The sequence below is a fragment of the Xenopus laevis genome, chromosome 2S (assembly GCF_017654675.1).
Source record: "Xenopus laevis strain J_2021 chromosome 2S, Xenopus_laevis_v10.1, whole genome shotgun sequence".
In the NCBI taxonomy this organism is placed as follows: domain Eukaryota; kingdom Metazoa; phylum Chordata; class Amphibia; order Anura; family Pipidae; genus Xenopus; species Xenopus laevis.
The window spans coordinates 56,944,892-56,966,909 of record NC_054374.1 but is presented as its reverse complement, the minus strand read 5'-3'; the positions used below and the strand labels follow the sequence as shown (position 1 = coordinate 56,966,909).

General features: G+C 38.4%; 1 protein-coding gene across 3 annotated transcripts in view; it reads right to left on the bottom strand.

Annotated features, from left to right (window-relative positions):
- Positions 1–718: 718 nt before the first annotated feature.
- mdm4.S (MDM4, p53 regulator S homeolog) overlaps positions 719–22,018 on the bottom strand; it is a 109,613-nt gene continuing 88,313 nt past the window's right edge. For 2 of the 3 annotated variants that reach the window (XM_018248141.2, XM_018248139.2), the window contains one exon: positions 1,506–2,225. In XM_018248141.2, the coding sequence (XP_018103630.1) occupies positions 1,689–2,225 (537 nt within the window). In that variant the 3' untranslated portion in view covers positions 1,506–1,688. 3 annotated transcript variants of the gene reach the window in all.

Below are 22,018 nucleotides of genomic sequence, written 5' to 3'. Positions count from 1 at the left end.
TGCACAGGACTGTTCAAAGTCATCTAACACTTTGAAGTGTCTGGACATGTAATCTTGCATGGAACTTGACTAGAAGGAACCAGAGGCCCAGAGAATCTACTTTCCTTGCAAAGACTGTAGCTCTGCAAGAGCATTTGCTAAAACTTCACCTCCTAAACAAAGCTAAGTATAAGGGGCATTTATCAAGGGTCAAAGTTAAATTTCAAATTCAAATTTTTCTATAGCCAAAACTATCAAATTTGACTAGGGAATTGTTAAAATTAGATTTAATTTTTGGACCTTAAACCTGCCGAATTGCTGTTTTAGCCTATGGGGGACGTCCTGGAATTAATTTTGTAGCTGCTGAAAAAACTCGAATCAAATTCGATTCGAGTTTGCGGGTCGATCCTATTCACTACAGTAAAAAAAATTTGATTTTAAATAAATTGCAGTTGGTGGAATTTCAAGTTCATGAGAGTTTGAAATACCTCCCATGAATTCAAAATTCGACACTTGATAAATCTGCCCCTAAGTGTTTAATGGTTTAATTCACTGTGACAGACTTAGCATTGTGTTTATTGTTTGTCGGTAGCCATTTTGTTTAGTAAAGTAGTATATGTTCTAAGGCTCTAAGCCATAGTATGTGCGTGTTTATTTCCTTGACATTTACGGCAATTTCTGAATTGCCGTTAGTACTACACAAGCCAAGACAACAAATAATAGTTAACAAACACTGCAATTATTATGCATTGTAATTTATTTTTAAACAATAAAGAATAAAGCCACACAAGCCTTCTACCCAAACTATTAAATTCCCAACTTATAAAATAAAATTAACAAAGACTGAAAGCAGTTTTACTTGTAATTGATTAACATATCCCTGGTAAACCTTGCATTACAATAATACAAACTTGTTATTGAATGTTCAAGTACAATCTAAAAGTGTATTGGAACAGAATAACATGTTTTTTGAGAGAGTTCACATAAAAACCGGTCAGACTTCACCTATAAATCATTTTCACTGATTAGTAGTGTAGTGTTCACCTTCCTGAAGACGGCACGAGTGTACGTGCCGAAACATTGAAAATAAACCAACTTTCATTTTTTTCACTTACAAATTCCTTGAAGTGCGGTTTTTGTGTGAACTATGCATTAATATTTTGACCAGCACAATAATTACACCATCTTGAAATGCTAAATTATATGATGGGTAACAGAATTGACATAAAACAAAAGGAGAGAACACAATTTACACAAATCAACCAGCAATTTCTGTCTTTAAACAGTTATATATATATATATATATATATATATATATATATATATATATATATATATATATATATATATATATATATATATATATATATATATATATATATATATATATATATATATAGCCTTTAAAAGAATCAGGCCCCATTAACGTCATGATCACTATCACAGATATTGAGGGAAGATATTTGAAAGCAAATGCATCCCAAAAAGTGTTGTACAAGAAACATACTCTTGTGTTGGCAGTGCTAATTTGAGGACCAAAGCTTTCCCCAACCCTGCATCCAGTGTATTTTGTAACCAAAGCTTTGGTTGCCTCCTCCAAGGTGAAAAAGGTGCTTAAATAAAACAATTACTCGAGTAGACTGTGCCAACTGCATTGGCCCATATTTGGTTTGTAGCAGTGAAATGTTATTCATGCTTGTACTGCCTAGTTATGCAACATATATCTTCACCACCATCTGTATTGGCTTCTCGCACACAGGACATCCTTTTTGATTCTTTTTAAGATTGCAAGCACAAGAAAAACAAGTCACCAGGTGGGCAGTTCGTCCATGTACCACACTGCCATTGCGTTGTCGCCTCTGGCACAATTGACACGGCTCCAAGAGAGGGCGGCTTGAAAGCAGTGAAGCTTCTGCAGCCTTAAAAGTAAGCAGTGTATCTGTGCTCTCAGAGAAGGCTTTGGAATTTGCTGCCAAATCTAAAGGTTCCAGAAAAGGCACTAGAGATCTACATTCAGGTACTTGGACCCCCACCATGGGAGCAGAGACTGTTCTACGACAATCAGGGATGTCTAAACCATCCACAATCAATTGGGAACTAACTTTACCAGGAAGGGTGGGAGTGGAAGAAGAGTGAATGAGGCGAGGAAAGTCCAGATACCAGTCTTTGCGAAGTGCCCAGCAGCGGTAGCAGTAACGTTTTACTGGTGAATTAAATTTGTGGCATTTTGTACACTGCCAGCATTCCTACAAAGATAAACAAATGTTAAAGGCAATGGCAAATTGGAGTATTTAGTTCATTTATCCTTCTCCCTTTACTTGAAAAAGCAATTCACATGATTCACAGGACAGATGATTTTCATATAGATTTCCCCTGTAGATATGGCTGTGCATGGTTTTGGAGGAAAAGGTTTCACACTCACCTGTGCTGGTGTTTTTGCATGATTTTAATATAGGGCAATGTATTACAGTTTTGGACATTCTCATGGCTCCATGTTTAGCAAGAAAGATAAGATACTTTGTGGACACTGCACTGAGATTAAACTAACAAAGCAACTGGAATTAAAACCTGCATTATTGTACACAACATTTAAAACAATTACGCTAGTCTTCATTGAAAATGAACTCAAAATGAGCACATTTCATTGTTTTGGATAATAAATATTAGATGTTACAACCACAAACAGTAACAAGTAACAACACTGTATGACATGAAATAGTAATTGAGATATATATATGTGTGTAAGCTATAGTACATCCACATAGACCTGTGATTTTATTAATCCACCATAAATGAGTTTGGCCATATAATGACTAAATGGCTTATAATAGGCTATTGAGCCTGACTACAAAAATGAGCACATTTCATTGTTTTGGATAATAAATATTAGATGTTACAACCACAAACAGTAACAAGTAACAACACTGTATGACAGAAAATAGTAATTGAGATATATATATGTGTGTGTAAGCTATAGTACATCCACATAGACCTGTGATTTTATTAATCCACCATAAATGAGTTTGGCCATATAATGACTAAATGGCTTATAATAGGCTATTGAGCCTGACTACAAAAGTACATTTCTATGTATACCAACAAGCCCCCCACCCCTAATATGGATCCATATCACCCAGCAGTAGTGCAGCAGCTTTTGTGCAGGAGCCTAGTACCATTGTACCAACTGCCTCATTTAGTCCAATACATTGTGAAAATAGTTCTCCTCCATAACCTATACCCCGTGAGTCTCACATTTTATGCACTCATCATAGGTGGAGGGTGATTATTTTTGTTTGGAGGGGCTACCATATACTGGCTAACTTAAAGGGAACCAGTCACCCCGAATTTCTTTTACCCCACCAGATGGGTGGGCTAATAGAGCTTGCATGCCGTTTGGGATAAAACAGTAGGTTTTTTTTTTTTTTTTTTCCTCAAAATATATTAAGTGTATTTGAGACAGTGGGTCCTGGCACATTATACACAGTGAGAAACAGTGGGTACTGGCACATTATACACAGTGAGAGACAGTGGGTCCTGGCACATTATACTCAGTGGGACACAGTGGGTCCTGGCACATTATACTCAGTGGGTCCTGGCACATTATACTCAGTGGGAGACAGTGGGTCCTGGCACACAAAACAGTGGGAGACAGTGGGTCCTGGCACATTATACATAGTAAATTATAAAAGGAGAAAGAAAAGTATCCCTTATTTACCAATCACGTTAATTCACTAACAAGGTTTCTATAAAACAACTGGATGATTGTACTTTCTATAAATTAACGTTCTATTATACTTAATAAGAAAAGAGATACATTTTAGGTGAAATTAAATTTCTTATAATCAATAAAGTGCTGGTGTACTCATATTGTGAGTTATTCGCACCTAAAGTGCATAAGTGCCAAGAATTATAAAGTGACTTGTTGCTTGATCAATCCATACGGATTTTTCGAATTGATTAAAAATAAATTGTTGTATTCAATTGTGCAAAAAGTTATTTATAAATATAAAGTGATGAAGTGCTTAATAAAATCCCAATTAATCCAGAAAAATTCATATATCTGCTCAGATTGCTTGATTAGTAGGAAAAAGGAAATTAATAGTAGGTGGAGAAGTCCCGTTAGGCTGTCTGATATTTTTCTGTCTCATGGACCCCAGGGTTTCAGGGACTGTGGTCTCAATATTATTTTATCTTTCTTGTGTAAGAACTGGCTATGCTATAAAACCACAAATCCCCTGGCCCTTAGTAGAGAAAACAGTATTGGTTTAGGTAAAGGATTTTCTGAGCAGAATAAAAAGGAAACCGTTTAAAAAGAATTTCACTAACCCCCCACCCAAGGATTTCAATAAAATGGTATAAACTGTCTACGCAAGGAAGCTGCCGACGCGCGTTTCGCTAGTTAGCTTTCTCAAAGGCAATGCGGGTGGATAAGGACGCTGAGTATTTATAACCTCCTAAGGTTGCATCATCCACTTTGCGCAGCATTACGTTCAGCGTAATGACGCTGCTGCGTAAATGTTTGTGGACGCAGTGACGTCTTGGAGTTCACTCGTGTCTGTAATCTCGCCCATTGAGACACTAAATCTCGTGAGATTTGTAGACTCCGTCTTTTAACATTTACAGTCTTAAGTTATCCTATTTAAACGTTTAAGGGATTGCTGACTAAAGCGAATTTAACCCTTAATTACCCAACGTACTTTCTGTAGGTATTAAAACTGATATTGTATCTTTCCATAAATAACTAATTTTATTATTATACAATTCCGTGGTTAAAAAATAACTTTAATTGGTTCATTAACCCAAGTATAAATTGGGTTAAATTATTATTATTTGAATGCGGTACATTATACTATTTCAATCATTCCACTCTACTGAAAGTAATAAATCATTATATAAGTGGCATTAAGTTGTATCTTAATGTTTGTTTGATAACATATTGTACGGCAGTGATCCCCAACCAGTAGCTCGTGAGCAACATGTTGCTCCCCAACCCCTTGGATGTTGCTCCCAGTGGCCTCAAAGCAGGTGATTATTTTTGAATTCCAGGCTTGGAGGCAAGTTTTGGTTGCATAATAACCAGATATACTGCCAAACATAGAGTCATGTAAGCTGCCAGTCCACATAGGGGCTACTAATAGCCAATCATAGCTCTTATTTGGCAGTGCACCCCCAGGAACTTATGCTTGTGTTGCTCCCCAACTCTTTTTAAATCTGAATGTTGCTCACGGCTGAAAAAGGTTGGGGACCCCTGTTGTACGGTTTCAATTGTATCGCTATACAGAGTAAAAATTCTTACATAAGTGGCATTGAGTTGTATCCAATTTGTTCCTATTCAAATTGACAGATCCGTATTCTTTTAGAACCTTATAAAAAGGATGTAAACAAATTGTTCTCATTAATACCGTTTGGAGAGACAGTATTCATTTTGTAAATCCAGTAACTTTCTCTTTTTAGTAAGGTTTGTTCTAAATTCCCTTTTCTGATCCCTAAATTTACTTTATCTAATGCCCATACTTTTACCTTTGTAGGGTCCATTGAATGATATTTTTTATAATGTTGTGCTACTGTAGATAATGTGTTTTCCTATTTTTTGGGTTTGTCAGCTGTTCTAATGGGACTACAGTGTTGTTGAATTCTGGACTTCAATTTTTGAGTTGTCATTCCAATGTACTTCATATGACACGGACATTCTATGCAGTAAATTACTCCCTGGCTCTTACAGTTGATGTAATCATTAACTTTGTGTATAATCCCAAATCTATCCATGAAGCTACTAACTTTCATTATTTTTTCACAGATGTTGCACTCCCCACATTGAAAGCACCCTGGATTTTTAGCTGTTTGTTTTTTAGTTTGGAAGTGACTTCTGGATAACATGTCTTAGATTCGGACTTCTTTTATAACAGATGGAAACCTTAACCCGGAAGGACTGACCTCAGGGTTGTATCTTCTAACAGAACTGGCCAATGTTTGTTCATAATCTTTTGTATTTCTTTACTATTACTATTGTAAGTTGTAATAAATCTAACAGGAATCATCAGGCTCCTTGGTCTTTTTTTGCATGTCTAAACTGCGTATGCGCTCGTCCGTTATTAAAGGGAAGTAAATCAGTCACCCCACTAAAGGGTATAAAGTTAATATGAAGCATTATGCCACGTGTAATACAAGTCCAGTGGTGTACTTATTGAAATGCCCCTGTGGAAAGGTTTATATAGGGCAGACCTCAAGAAGCGTGAAGGAAAGAATAAAAGAACATAAAGGGAATACAAGAAACTTTGCCCCGAATACCAGTACAGACAAAGTAGTGTCCCGACATTTTGCTGAAAGCCACCATAATGTAGCACAACTGAGGTGGTTAGTTGTAGAAGTGGTAAAACAACAGACAAGAGGAGGTGATAGAAAAAAAAGCACTTTTACAGAGGGAAGCTATGTGGATAAAGAAATTGGATAGCATGCAGCCAGTAGGATTGAATGATCAATGGAGCGTGAAATGCTTCTTATAATAAGTTAATTAAATATACTTTGCTTTATCCTACAGATACAAGTGAATCCTGCCCTAACCTTACAATAGGTAAGAAAATTAGCTTACTGTTTAATGACAATTTGTTACACAGATGGCTGTGATGGATAGTGTTGCAAATAGGTGACTAGAATAGAAACATTGTATGTGAAAAAAGTATGCTACAAATGTGTCAAGAGAACATCCCAGTAAGTAAATTTTATTGCAGTACTAGGCTTTTATTGTATATATGTTTTTACTTAACCAGGTTGTTTTGAAGCCTACAACAGTGGTTGCCAAACCAGCACTTATGGTGATCAATGGACAATAATTTTGAAAGAGGACACAATGCACTATTGATCTTTTAACAGTTGGATATGTTTTAATAACCAATTAATGTATGCATACAGGTTCTTTTGATATTTGAATGTGATGCAACAATGGACCAATATAGTTGCACTAGACCTTGGTGTGAACAATGGGTTAATTCCCTAATCAAAGGTGTTACCTTTACGCCCCCCACTTTTCCCCTCCCACCAATTTCCTATAAAGATTGTGTGTTAATGGTGTCTACTACACTTGACAAAGGGCATTTCTGCTCGAAACATGTAGTGTCAATAAAAAGGATTTTTGCAGCAAAGTTCTGCGTTTACCTGGTCTGTTCCACTAATTAGACTTTGAAAAGGCTGTAGTCTACCTATTATTAAAACATTTGTGAGGTGGATTATCTAAAATAACTTTTGTGTTGAGGGGCATGGTCTAACCACTGATGTAGAGAGACGTTTTTTTCCAGAGCTTCAGCACAGCAGATACAAAACTGAAAATCCTACGAGTTCCACATAACATGCATTGTTTGCCATAATAAGGAAAACAAAGCATTGGCAAGCAAATTACCCGCAGAATCAAGATGGCCACCTATCTTGTTTATAATTGAAGTTATATTATAGTTCTGCACAATTTAGCATCATCAGCAATTTCTTTCAATGCCCACCTCCAGGTCATTAATAAACAAATTAAAAAGCAAAGTACATATGGTACTCCACTCACAACTCTAGTCCAATAAGACAATGTTCAATTTACTACCACCCTCCGTAATTTATCCTTCAGCCAGTTCTCTATCCAAAAACAAATACTTTATTCCAGGTCTATATAAATTTTGTATGGTACTGTATCAAATACTTTAGCAAAGTCCAAGCACTGTATATTACATCCACTGCCATACCAGAGTCAAGCTTCCTGCTCAACTCCTCATAATATATATTATATTATTCTATTCGTTTGGCAAGATCTGTTACGCATAAAACCATGCTAGAATAAACTCACAGTATTATTACTTGCAATGAAGTCAAGCATTTTATCCCTTAATACCCTGTTCATAAATATGAAAAATAAAAGTTCAGAGTCTCTGCTTTTTCTCTGTCTCTGGTCAACCAACTAACCCCCGTTTGATATTAAGGTTCCCACTCTTCCTGCTTAATTTTTTTTAACTATTTACAGTACATATTTAAAAAATAATTTTAGAACCATTTTACTACTCACTGCAATACCATTTTAACCTCAATTTCAGGCTTTTGTAACGCGTTTGAAAGGGTATCCAGTATTTATTGGAAAAGTAGCAGAGGTTCACTTATCAAAGCTAATGGGGGGGGGGGTCCAGGTGTATAAGCCCCAGAAGGGAGGTTATAAAACACATTCACTTCACAAGCTACACACTTCAAATACAGGCTGGCACAAACCAGACTTTCACATCATAGTTGATGCAGTTAAAAGTAATTTTATTTAAAGAAAAAACATCTCAAAAAGCACCAGTCATAGACAACCATCGAAATTCCAATCAGAAAGAGGGTTATGCCGCCTAAGGTCATTCTAATTAATAGTAAATAAACTAAGTATTAGTAATAGTAAAGAAAAAAGTATTTAAAACATCCAAAATAGAGCTGTTTAAACCAATTGTGGATATAGAAGAAAAAAAGATAATAGAAAATTCAAGAAGTATCATAGTGTAGTTGGCAAGCTTTAAGTGCAACGTCATCAAAAGATGAGCATATTTGTAAAAACTGGATATATGGTAGGCTTTTATTAGGTTATGTGGATCTCATCTCATTAGAAGCATACTGTATAGCCAATTTTTACAGCTATGTCAAACATGCACATCTTTTGATGATTTTGTAGTTGCATCTTGCCAACTACATGATATATTACTTGAAAGAGGCTACCATAAGAATAACCTGAAAACCACCTTTACAAGAGCCATGCACACAAAACATCCTAACCTTTTTAGCAGTTAAAGTGAATGATTAATCAGTTTCTCCCTCTCTGTCTATGGACTAAGTATTTTAAACAGAAGAAAAATAATTCCGATGCCCTATCCTGTGTTCTGATACACAATGCTTGCAATTTAAGCAAATTAGAAGCATCATTTAAAATAACATGGCAATATTAAAAGAAATATTAGGGTCAAACTGTATCTGTTTTCTATTGAAAAATGTTGAATCTAGACACAGCACAGGGCTAATCATTGTTGGTATGTACAAAATGTGGCTCTACCAGATAAATCACCTGTAATTATATAAAAAGACCTCCACTTTTACTTCTATATTTGGTAAAACATATAATACAAAACAGTATATTAATTGCAATTCTAAAAACATTGAATATCTCATCATGTGCAAAGAATATTCCCATCAATACCTTGGCCAAACAAGGCATACTCTCAAAAAGAATTTTGGAGAGACCGTTCTAGACAAACTTCTTAAAAAGGAAGCTAAATGGATTATTTTTCCTGGGAACCAGGCAACCACTGAGGATGGATCTTAAATACAATGTTTCCTGTTTGAATATATGCAATTTATGGTCAAACTTGTCTGTGTATATCTACGATTTGCAAAAATATCTCTATGTTGGATCTTTCAAATAGTTATCTTTACTTTTACCTTAAGCAGCATAAGTTTGTAAACCCCGTCTGATTTTCTGTTCGATGGTTGTCTATGATTGGTGCGTTTACATTTAAAATACCTCTGTATGTTCTGTAATGTTTTAGCATATGAATAAAGGATCAGTAACACCAAAAAAATTAAACCATATTAACCCTTTAAGTGCCACCCCACGTAGAATCTACGTTCTGTGGGAATGACACTTGAAATGCCACAGAACGTAGATTCTACGTTCTGCAGCATTTCAGGGTTAGGGAACGGAGGAGCGGCTTTTCAAGCCGCTTGCTCCGTTCCTTTTAGTTCCCCAGCCCCCAAGCAACGAGCAGGGTCTGGGAACGAGTGGCCCCTGAGGCACGATCGCCCAGGGGCCCCAAGGCAGCAGCAGGCACGTGCAATATATGTGCCCTGCTGCTGCCTGCACTTTCAGAACGGAGGAGCGACTTGTAAAGTCACTCGCTCCATTCTAAGTGCTATGCTCGGGTTCCCCAGCCCCTAGGCAACGAGCCTAGGTGAAGAACAAGGGGCCCCTGGGTCGCGATCGCCCAGGGGCCCCTAGGCAGCAGCAGGCACGTGAAATCTACGTGCTCTGCTGCTGCCTGCACTCTGTGAACAGAGGAGCGGCTTGTAAAGCTGCTCGCTCTGTTCAGACTCATTCCCCAGCCCCCAGGCAACAAGCCTAGGCAGGGAATGAGTGGCCCCTGAGGCTCTGTAGCCCACGGGCCCCAAAGGCAGCAGCAGCACGTGCAATGGACGTGCTATGCTGCTGCCTGCACTTCCTGGCCGCTAAGCTCCGCCCCTTTTACCGGATCATCAGAAGAGGACGGTGCCTTCTCTGCCTGCAGCTCTCCCGGACGATCTGGACCCTACTACACCCAGGTTAGTGCCCATCCACACACACAAACACATACTTATTTTCCCATTACACACTTACACACAATCACATACATTTTTGGGGGGATCAGGGGGGTCACACACATTCACAGCACCCCCACACGCTTGCACACGCACACAACATGCAATTGGTCAGTTGCACACACACATACACACTTACACTATGTTGTGTCTGTTTTTTTGTTTTTATTGCATCGTCTGTTTTTTTTGCCTGAAAAAACTGTTTTATTGCCATTGCGAATAGCGTATTCGCTAATTGCATTGCGCAATACCTTTTGTATGTTATTTTAGTGATTATACTGCAATTTTGGTGATTTTTGTTCATTTTTAGCCATTTTATTACATTTTCAGCTTTGCGATGGTTTTGTTCCCCTATTTCTGTCTGTAAAACCTATTTGGCCATGCTAAAATATTCAACCATTGATTCTGACTGCTGATTACAGTAGGCGGGAAAAAAAAAGCATTGATTTTTGCGGTTTTGTTGGATTTTAGTGATTTTATACCATTTCGCTTTGTTCTTTGTTACTTCATTTTGACCATGAAAATTTTGTCTGCTATATAACCATTTGGAGGTCTCTGTGTGCAAAATAGTTTGGTAAATCTTTTCATATCAGGCATCAAACTGTTCAGTACACCCCTGGCGTTCATATTTAGGATGACTTTTGCTGGTACGTTACAAAATGTGGGGTATATAATGGGGTAAAATGCTTGCTTTGTGACTATTTTCAGAAATTTCATAAAAAGCGTTATGTTTAGCATTGCTTTGCGGTTTGGTAGTTTGCAGTAGAAAGATGTCCTTACATGCTTTAGATTTGTCAGACTGTGTACTTTCGGAAAATATATGGTTTTCTAGGGTCTCCATATTGTTAGGGGATCTCATTGGGTGCTTATGTTGTAGTAGCCAGTGTCATACGTGAAAATTCATATCCCCTATGTGGATTTGGGGGTCTCTGTATGCCACATAGTTTGGTAAATCTATGTTTATTGGATATCAAACTGTTTAGTAGACCCCCTGCATTCATATTTAGGATGCTTTATGCTGGTAATGATACATGGACGATACAATGCTGGAAAGTTTAAGCTTTGAGGCAATTTTCAGGTATTTCACCAAAACTGCCATTTTTGGGAAAGCCTTGCGACTCAGTAGTTTGGAGCAGAAAGGCATGGGTACCCATTTTAGATTTGGTAGATTTTGGTAGAATGTGTAATTTCCAAAAATATATGGTTTTGGGGGGTAAACGTATATTTCTGTGTTTTTACCCCACAAAAAATGCAGTAAATGTGTTGATTTTTCATTATCTGAAGTTACCCACAGGACTATTTGTATGTGCTAACTTCATTTTGGGGTCTCTAAATGCCAGATACTTTGATAAACCTATGAACAATGGGCATAAAACTGTTCAGGGGACTGTTTGGAGGAACCCTGGTAATCATATTTAGGGTGCGTTTTCTTGGTACGTAATGATGCATGGGTTTAATGGTACTGGGAAGATGAAGCTTTGAGGCAATTTTCAGATATTTCACCAAAACCTACAATTTTGGGAAAGCCTTGCGAGTAGTTTGGAGCAGAAAGGCATGGGTACCCATTTTAGATTCGGTAGAATGTGTCCTTTCCAAAAATATATGGTTTTGGGGGGTAAACCTATTTTTCTGTGTTTTTACCCCACAAAAAATGCAGTCAATGTGTTAATTTTTCAGTAGCTGAAGTAAAGTCCTGGACAATTTGGATGTGCTGACTTCATATTGGGGTCTCTAAATGCCAGGTACTTTGGTAAACCTATGCACAATGGGGATCAAACTGTTCAGTGGACTCCTGGCAATCATTCAGGGTGCTTTTTCTTGGTCAAAAATTCAAAAATATATTCCCAGTCAATTCTCAAAGATAAAAAGTCACTTTTTATTTATCATAAATATTAAAAAGTAGGCATACAGACCAATTGATGCTCCGCCTTACGCGTTTCGCACCCACAGGCACTTATTCATAGGCATTACTGTTGTTATTCGTTGTCTACGGTGACAAATACTAGCTTTAAAATAAGAGATTATATCAGTTGCAATACATCCACAGTGGTTTACTTGATAACATGTCTGAAATGTCAGAAACAATATGTGGGCTGCACAAGTAGAACGCTAAAGGAGCGAATACAGGAACATCTGAGTCAAATAAAAAATCCAAAAACAGTTGAAAAGAGTAATATAACGAGACATTTTTCAAGATGTAATGGAAGTGATGTAGTATATTTCTCTGTACAGGGAATAGAAAAAGTAAGATTGGGTAGTAGAGGGGGTAACCTGGCAGAGTTGTTAGCAAAAAGAGAACTTTTTTGGATTTTTTACTTGCATACTCGGTTACCACTTGGTTTGAACTACGAGTTTGATGTAACATTTTTTTACGTAAAATATAATGTAATTGGCTATGTTTACAACTAGGTGGATATATAGAATATATATAGGATATATAGAATTGTATGGGGCAGATAAGAGAATGTGATATATACAAGTAATAATATTAGGAGAGAGAACAGAATGTAATGGGGCAGTAATTGCCATTTAAATACTTGTTTAAATGTGGGTATCCTAATAAAATGGTTGTGAGATGAAACAGAGTATAGGCAGAGAAACAATGCTAATAGGACCAATTTGATTTGTATGTTGCTTTAAGAAAAGAAAACGTGAGGTGGCAACACGTGATTGGTTTTAACGTTTGGGGAGGGATTTCCTGGGGTATAAATTTTGTGACCAAATGTAACAACAGTAATGCCTATGAATAAGTGCCTGTGGGTGCGAAACGCGTAAGGCGGAGCATCAATTGGTCTGTATGCCTACTTTTTAATATTTATGATAAATAAAAAGTGACTTTTTAACTTTGAGAATTGACTGGGAATATATTTTTGAATTTTTGATTTGAGTGCCCTTTGGAGTTGGGGGCTATATTCCAGCATTTTGGCCCTTTTTTGACAGGCCTGTATAGACTGCAGCAGTTGAGTAGCAAGTTTTTTGCTTTTTCTTGGTATCTAATATAGTGTGTGATATGCGGAGCAGCAAAATAAAACCTTTGAAGTGATTTTTCAAAATTTTGATATATTTTTATAAAAACCGCTATGTTCAGACAAGTTTTGATGTTTGGTAGTTAGGAGTAGAGAGACAGTTACCCATTTTGGAATCCGCAGAATGTGTACTTTCTAAAAATATATGGTTTTCTGGGGTAAACCTACAGTTTCAGGATTTTGTGGCCTTGGAATCTAAAGTATGCAGTTTTCTGTAAAAATTCGGTAATATACTGCCGGGAGTTTTTGCTCTACAGATGTCCTAAATCTGGCTAAAATTATACATATCTGGTATTGGCACGTTCGTGAAACACGAGGCTTTCCAAATCAGTTGGATTTTCATGCGTAAAATGAAATATTTTTCTGGTATAAATGCATATATTGTGAAAAATAGGATTTTTTCTTTTTTTTTTTTGTATTTAGAGCTATAAATCTTTTTGCAGAGGTGGAAATACATGACAACTCAGGCAGATTTAGAAAGCTCAGTTTCTCCAGAAAAAAACAATGTATAGTTTTCCTAGGTAAACTATAGGTTTCCCCTCAGAAAATGCCACTAAAGTGAAAGAGCACAAATGTTTCAAAAACTGCTGGCATTTCGCGTAACCAAAATGTGAAATTCTGCTGGCACTTAAAGGGTTAAAGTAACTACTAAAGTTTATATACATAAGCTGCTGTGTAGTCATGGGGGCAGCCATTCAAGATGGAAAAAAACGAGAAAAGCTACAGGTTACATAACAGATAAAACACCATTGTATTGGACATGGCTTATCTCTTATGTGCCATGTAACCTGTGCCTTTTCTCCTTTTTATCAGCTTGAATGGCTGCCCTGATGGCTACAAAGCAGCTTGTTTATGTAAACTACAGTAGTGTTTCTGAAGCAAACACCAGTTTTACCAGCGCAGAGCAACAGTGCATTATATTTTAATTCCTTTGATACATTTTCAGTTTTTAGCGTTACTGTTCCTTACTGTGCCTACAATGCACGAAATGGCTATTTTTGAGATGTTTTTCCATTAAAAAAAAATTACTTTTAACTACAATCATCATGTGAAAGTCCAGTTTATGCAAGCCTGCTTTTGAAGAGAAGAGTGATAGCACGTTTGCATGATTTATCCTCCTCGTCCTTGTACCTGATAAACGTTTCAGCTGTCCCAGCTAACTTAAATGCCTTAAAAGAATGTCTTTTATTAGCAACCTCAACACATCTATCAAACTATAAAGGTTTTGCTTTGTGACCATGTTTCTAGCTTACAAGGTGAATATTCTGAGATGTATATTTATTAAGCAGCATTTTAAAGACATATTTCTGTGTTTAACCCTGTGAAAAGCTTTTTCCAGTTCATATTGTTCAGAGATGACCTTATACTGGCAAAATTTGCGTGTTTAAAATGTTTTAGTTACTCCCTTATAGAGTTGACACTAACAATCTCAAAGGAGACCATGTTTTGATCACTATTCTCTAAAGTTAACCCATGCAAATGATTGAGATGAGTTTGGTGGCATTAGTTATTACAAGGTCTAGTCATTCCTAGTAGGTTATTGAACAGGCTTAAATTAAAGGACCAGTAACATCAAAAATTTTTACCAAAAAAATTGTTAGAACACAACGAAAAAAAAACCAACACAAATTAAAATTTAAAATAGCAAAGACTTTATTAATAAATAACTTACAGAAACTCCACTTCCTGTCCTCTTCAGAAACGGCGAAAGGGCGACCATCCATCTGCAGCGCTCGATTTCTCCTCCTGGCTATTCACTGACAGCGTATCCTCTACCCGATCGCCTTCTCCAGCTCTTCTTCATCCAGCAGCAGTAGCAGTGGCGGAACTACCGGGGGAGCAGGGGGTGCGAGCGGGCCAGGGCCCGCACCCCCCTCAGGGCCCCCCGGCATTCCGTGCGCCACAACAAATGCGGCCGTACGGAGGGGGCGGGGCCCGGCTGCGCGTCACGCACCAGGGCCTGCCCCCCTCTAGGATCGCTACTGAGCAGTAGGAAGGCGATGTCTCCAAACCCCGCTCCAGGAATGCAGCCCTGACTGCCGACCCCCGTGCCCACTCCGTCACTCTCAGGCAGCTGGCGGCTGACTATGAATGAAACAAAGCAGCCGGAAAAGAATGCGTCCAACATTGAGCCGGCAGGAGGACGGGCTTCTCTTGGTGAGCCGTGCTGCCCCCCCCCTGCAGCTGCTGCTCCCTCTGTCAAACTGCTGTTGGGCTGCTGAAGGCTGAATCGTTAAGCAGCCGGCAGGATTTGGGGGGGACAGGCTTTCGTCCTGGAGCGGTGCAGCGTCCTAATACACTCAATGCGGACCTGCAAAGAGCCGGGGTTATTTTATTTACTTTATTAATTTCATGTGCCTTGAGAGTGACGGAGTGGGCATGGGGGTTGGCAGTCAGGGCTGCATTCCTGGAGCAGAGGAGCGCGGTTTGGAGACATCGCCTTCCTACTGCTGCTGGATGAAGAAGAGCTGAAGAAGTCGATTGGGCAGAGGAAACGCTGTCAGTGAATAGCCAGCGTTGCAGATGGATGGTCGCCTTTTCGCCGTTTCTGAAGAGTACAGGAAGTGGAGTTTCTGTTATTATGTTATTAAGTTATTTCTTACATTTTAATTTGTGTTGGTTTTTTTTGGCGTTACTGGTCCTTTAAGGTTGTCGTTTAGTATATTGTTCTGATTTGGCAGCCCCATTACCTAGAGCATGCCTTTAATTCAGGCTTTACATATAGACAAACTCCTCCACCCTTTTAAATACCTATACCTATTAAATACCTTGCCAAAAGGTTGTAACCATTTACAGTATCTAGAAGAATTAAGTCACATTGGACATTTAGAATTTTTTCACCACTCACCGAGTGGATTTTTCAGTTCAACTGGGTAGGGAATTTCCTGGCTTGAGGTTAGTAAAGTCACAGACATCAAATGACAATGGTTCCATTAAACTTCAGTGATGAACCACGTATGTTGTTTCACATGAAAGTTCTTTTCTTCTAGTCTAAAGGGATGGCCTCTGGGGGGCGATCCATTTTATGTATGTTCTTCCATCCCTCTAACCAGTTTAGTTGCACTCTGCACTCTCTCTCCGGCTCATTTTTATCCTCTGGATACAATGTGCAATGCACTCCATACTCCAGGCAAGGCCTTATCAGGGACCTATAAAGAAGCAAACTTGTTTTCGTCCCTTGAGGTAATTTATTTTGTTTTATTAGCCACAGCATCGTTGTAACATATATTGAAATGGCAAATGTGATAAATCAGTTATTTTCTTCAGTGTATACAATAGAGGAGTCAGCATTCCCAGGCTCACGTCATAGCTGCACTGTTGGCTCAGCTCAAACTAGTCAGTGGCTGAATCAGGATATGGTTCATAAAGCTTTACTAAAAAAGAACGTGAACAACAAGCCAGGGCCAGAATACACTCTTGGGTACAAAGTGAGCTTAGTTCACTTTTAGACTGGCCTCTATTTTTGATTTTCTGTGACTCATCTGTATGGTACCTATGGATTTGAGGAAAGCAGATGTAGTTCCTAAATTTAAAAATGGCTTATGATCTTAGCCTGGCAATTACAGGCCAGTTTGACTTGGTGGGCAAATTATTTGAAGGCTTGTAACTGGATTCAAAATTTTGTCCTGGTGAATGGCATTATGAGCAGTAATCAGCATGGCTTTAGAAAGGATAGATTTTGTCAGACAAATATGATTGCTTTTAATGATGAGGTAAGTAAGATGCTGGACAGTGGGAGCAGTAGATTTGATCTATTTGGATTTTGCCAAAGCATTTGATACAGTGCCCCAGTTTTAGACAGGCCCCTATTTATGATTTTCTCAAACTCTCCTTCATCTGGTATGGTGGGCAAATTATTTGAAGGCTCGTTAAGGGATCACATTCAAAATGTTGTCCTAGTGAATGCCATTATGTGCAGCAATCAGCATGGCTTTATGAAGGATAGGTCATGTCAGACAAATCTGAATGCTTTTCATGATGAGGTAAGTAAGATGCTGGACAGTGGGGGAGCAGTAGATCTATTTGGATTTTGCCAAAGCATTTGATAAAGTGCCCCACTAAAGACTACTTTCTAAACTAAGGGCTGTTGGGCTTAATGAAGACGTTTGTACATGAATGGGAAGCGGGCTACAGGATCAAGGTGGTTGTTCATGGTACAGTCTCTACTTGGAGTAAGGTTGTTAGTGGGGTCCTTCAGGGCTTGGTATTGGATCCACTTTTGTTTAACTTGTTCTTTAATGACTTAGGGGAGAGTATTGTAAGCAATGCATCAGTGTTTGCAGATGACACAAAACTATGCAGCTAGATTAATCCCATCCGAGATGTAACATCCTTGCCGCAGGATCTAGACAAACTGGCAATCTGGGCAGCTAAGTGGCAGATGAGATTCAATTGTACAATTGTAATGTCATGCACCTGGGAAAATATGCAAGACACTTAAAACCTTAATGGGACTGCACTAGGCAAATCCAAACTGGAAAAAGACCTAGGATGTAGTAAGCAATGCCAGTAAGCAGCTGCAAAGGGACACCAGGTCCTTAGCTTTATTAAAAGGAGCATAGGTTTGCAGATCCAGGGACTGGTCCGACTGCTCCATTTTGGAGTCAGGAAGGAATTTTTTCCGCCTCTGAGGCAAATTGGAGAGGCTTCAAACAGGGGTTTTTTTTTTTGCCTTCCTCTGGATCAACTAGCAGTGGGGCAAGTTAAAGAATTAAAGGGTTGAACTTGGACATGTGTCTTTCTTCAACCTAATTTACTATGTTACAGGTGGGTGACCAGTCCTTAGTATTCATGCGTGGTATTTACAAGGGTGGAACAACTTCTGCCGTTATTTGGCTACTATTGAGAGAGTATGCAGAGCGGCAATTGAGTGTTTCATTGGAAGCTGGTTGGGTACAACCACAAATTTGTTGTTACAGTGAGCCTAGACCCACGGTATGCTATATGTGCAATCCTTCTTCCCAGTCTGAGGCGACACAAACACAGTAAGTGACACTACTATTCAAGCTGATCACCTCTTTCAATATGGTTATTATGCCATCTTCTCTCCACTATACTCTATTAATATGGTTGCTATGTTCAGGAACATCTCCCTCGTGCTTGTTAATAGTACTAAAGTATGCTTTGGCTCTTCCACTTGCTATTAGAATTACAGTGGAATTTGGATCTGTAACTATTTGTTTTTATTTTCGCACAGACACCTTTATGAAAAAAGATTTTTTTTTTATACAAACATCACAATCAGATTTGGTGGTGGGGGGCACAATATCAGTCTTTTGGCGTCACTTTAAATTTTCACTTTGTGTCATGAGATAGCTATTCCTGATGAAGTCTCAAAAATAATGAATTTTATACCTATTGGAAAATATAGTTTGAGAATGCTTTCAGAAATCTTCTGGCTAAGGAGTGCTCTGGCAATGACTCACCCCTGTAAGCCCCTAAAGCCACAATCTGAACTTTCAGTGTGTTCAGGGACAATTTTTTCTCAAATCCCTTCCGAAGGAAATTAAGATTTTTTAAGATGATGTCGCTCTTGGGTAAAAGAATTTGTCCTTACCCCAAAAGTTAAATTTATTCCAAACACTTTGATATATAGAGTTAATGATTTTCTTTCGACTCTGCAAAAGAGTATCAATTACTCTGGGAGAGATACCCTGCTGACTCAATATATCTCTCTCAGTCTCCAAGCCATCAGCTTTAAGGCATTGGGGATCTGGTGCAGCACTGGCCCCTGCAGCAGATCGTTCCTTCTTGGTAGAGGCCAGGGCAGACAGGTTGACATCTGTAGAAGATCTGCATACCAAGCTCTTCTTGGCCAAGCTGGTGCAATTACTATTGCACGGTGCGGTTTGATCTTTTTGATTACCTTTGCTATTATTGCTAGCGGAGAGAAGATGTATGTCAAGGTGACATTCCATGGCTGTATTAGAGCATCCACTGCAACTTCTCCCTGGTTTGGCACTTTGCCATTTTGCTTTGTAGTCATAAGGTATCTCCTGGGTACCCCAAAGGGTACGGATTTGGAGAAACACCTCTGAATTCAGACTTAATTCTGCTGTTAGTATTACCTGGCAACTTAAGTCATTTGTGGAGTCATATGCCTTGCTGTTGAGTCTTAAAAATTGCTTCCGGTCCAGGAAAAAAAATTTGATGACAAATCGAGAAGAGCTCTTTGAGCTGTCCTGCTGATTCAAATAATACAGGGTTACTTGTTTTCCATGTGGATTCTTACAGAGTGACCCCATATGGAATCCCTGAAGGCCAGCATTGCCCTCCAGACTGCCTCCAACTCTAGCGCATTTGAAGGCCGGGACAATGAGTTTGGACCCCAGAAGTCTAGGTGGGCTTCCAAGCCCCAGTTACTTGCATTTGCAGTTATTATCGTCTTGTTTATTCCACACGAGAAAGAAAATTTGTAGCAGTTTTGCATGGGCTTTGGCCCAAGGAACTGAGCCCCATGGCTTCCAAAATGTGTCACATTGTAGATCTTTTCCTTTGGAAGCAAGGATACTTTTAGATTTATTTTTTGGCATTTCTCTTCTAACAAAAAAAAAAAAATCTTGCCTAGAAGTGTATTCAGCCACATTCCTAAGAATTGTATTCTCTGATTTGGAAGAAGAGCTGTCTTTTCCCAGTTTATGAACCAACCTAGGGACTTCAACGTCTCTAGAATGAAAGAAAGATGGTCTCTTAGAATGGAAGGGGAAATTGGTATTGAATGATTGACAGACTTCTCTCTTTAAAAAAGATGCAACTACCAACATAACTTTTGTAAAAACTTGTGGAGCACTTCAGATGCTAAAAGAGTGCTGTAAACTGCAGATGTTCCACAGATGTTTTGCTTCTATCGCTACTCAAATATTTTTGATGACAGGGTCTTATTGGAATGTGAAGATAGGCATTCTGTAAGTCTATCATTATCATGAGGTCCCCAGGAGACAAGGAATGGCTTCCATTCTGAACTTTCCTTTGCTATTGATTTAGGAATCTCGGGTCTAATGGTTCGATATTTCCTATTTGATTTGGGAAAAAGAAAAACAGGGGAGTAAACCCCTAGCAACTTTTCTGCTGGAGGAATTGGAATAAGTACTCTCTGGTCCTTGAACTCTTAAATGGCTTTTGAGAGGCCTGGTCTTTGAAGACTCACAATTGGGTCCTTTTTCAAGGTAGTGCAACATTCACACAATACCAGTGTAAACACCTCTAGAAGTTTTCTCTGTTTGTTTAGGATAGCGGGTGCCATATTAGCTTGGTGTGACATCACTTCCTGCCTGAGTCTCTCCCTGCTCGCTCTGGGCTCAGATTACATTAAGAAGGGAAGGAGGAGAGGAGCAAACTGAGCATGCTCATGCCGAGCCCTGGAGGTTTAAGCTGAAAGAAGGAAGTCTGATACAGAAGCCCATGTATACAGGAAAGAAATGTAGTGTTTCTTTTGACAGAAGACTCAGAGCAGCATTACTTTGAGGGCTTACTGGTGTATTCACAGTATATAGAACTTTCTGATAACGTTTATTTAGTTTTAACCTTTCCTTCTCCTTTAAGGAAAGTAACTGTTATACTTACCGCTATGGTTGTACTAAAGATAAGTTATTTGCGTTATTTAATGATGTAACATGTACTTATTGGCTTGTTTTTAATTACTGAGAGGGGCTTGAGGTTTTAAACCACTGCTATACAGGCATGTGGAGTTCGTATGTTCATTATTATGCCTTCATTTTTTTTTAAAAAACACAATTTGTACAGAGGAGAAATTGGCATGCTTGCATTCAGATCCCTATGAATATGCCCCTCAGCAGTGGGGTAAATTCCATTAGATGTCATAGTTTACTTTCACATGTTCTAGTCTGCTCTGAACAGCCAGCAATCTATACTTCAACTGAAACCCACTAGATGTCAAAAGAAGTACTCCTGAAGCAGGCAACCTTGAATAGGTTAATAGGCAATCACTAGCAAATAGGTTTACACCAGAGTGTATGAGGCGGTGCATTCAGAGTGTACGAGGCAATTGATACAATTGTTGCTAATACTCCAGAGATGCTGCTGAGAAATGTATCAACTCAATGTTGCAAAATAGTAACAGTTCAGAGCCTGCACCTGAATTACTGAGCTGCCAGACTCAAACACCAGTGACACGAACATTCACCTTTAAACTTAGATTTTGGAAAAAACGTAAAAAATAAATAATGGAAAGTAATTGAAAAAAGTTTTTTTCTGGAGAACAATCTAAAAACAAATGAATTGAAAAAAGTGTTTGGAAGGTGAACAACCCCTTTAATTGAAAATACCGCACTCACAGGACTTAAAAAAAAATGTATAACTTATTGCACTTAACGGACTGATGTTTGGCTGTAACAACAGACTTTTTCAAAAGGCCGAAACGTCAGTCGGTTAAGTGTAATAAATTATAAAAAAAAATGTAAGTCCTGTGAGTGCGGTATTTTCAATGAATTAATTTTTCCATTAAGATATAATACTTGCACCCAGGAAATCAATCACTTTTTTCATAAGTGCTGCTATGATTCTGCAGTATATTTACATAAATAATAAATGTTTATTTCAACGTTTCGGCTCCAAACTCAAGCCGTCTTCACTTCCTGAAGACGGCTTGAGTTTGGAGCCGAAACGTTGAAATAAACATTTATTATTTTCTACACTTAGATTAAGTCCTG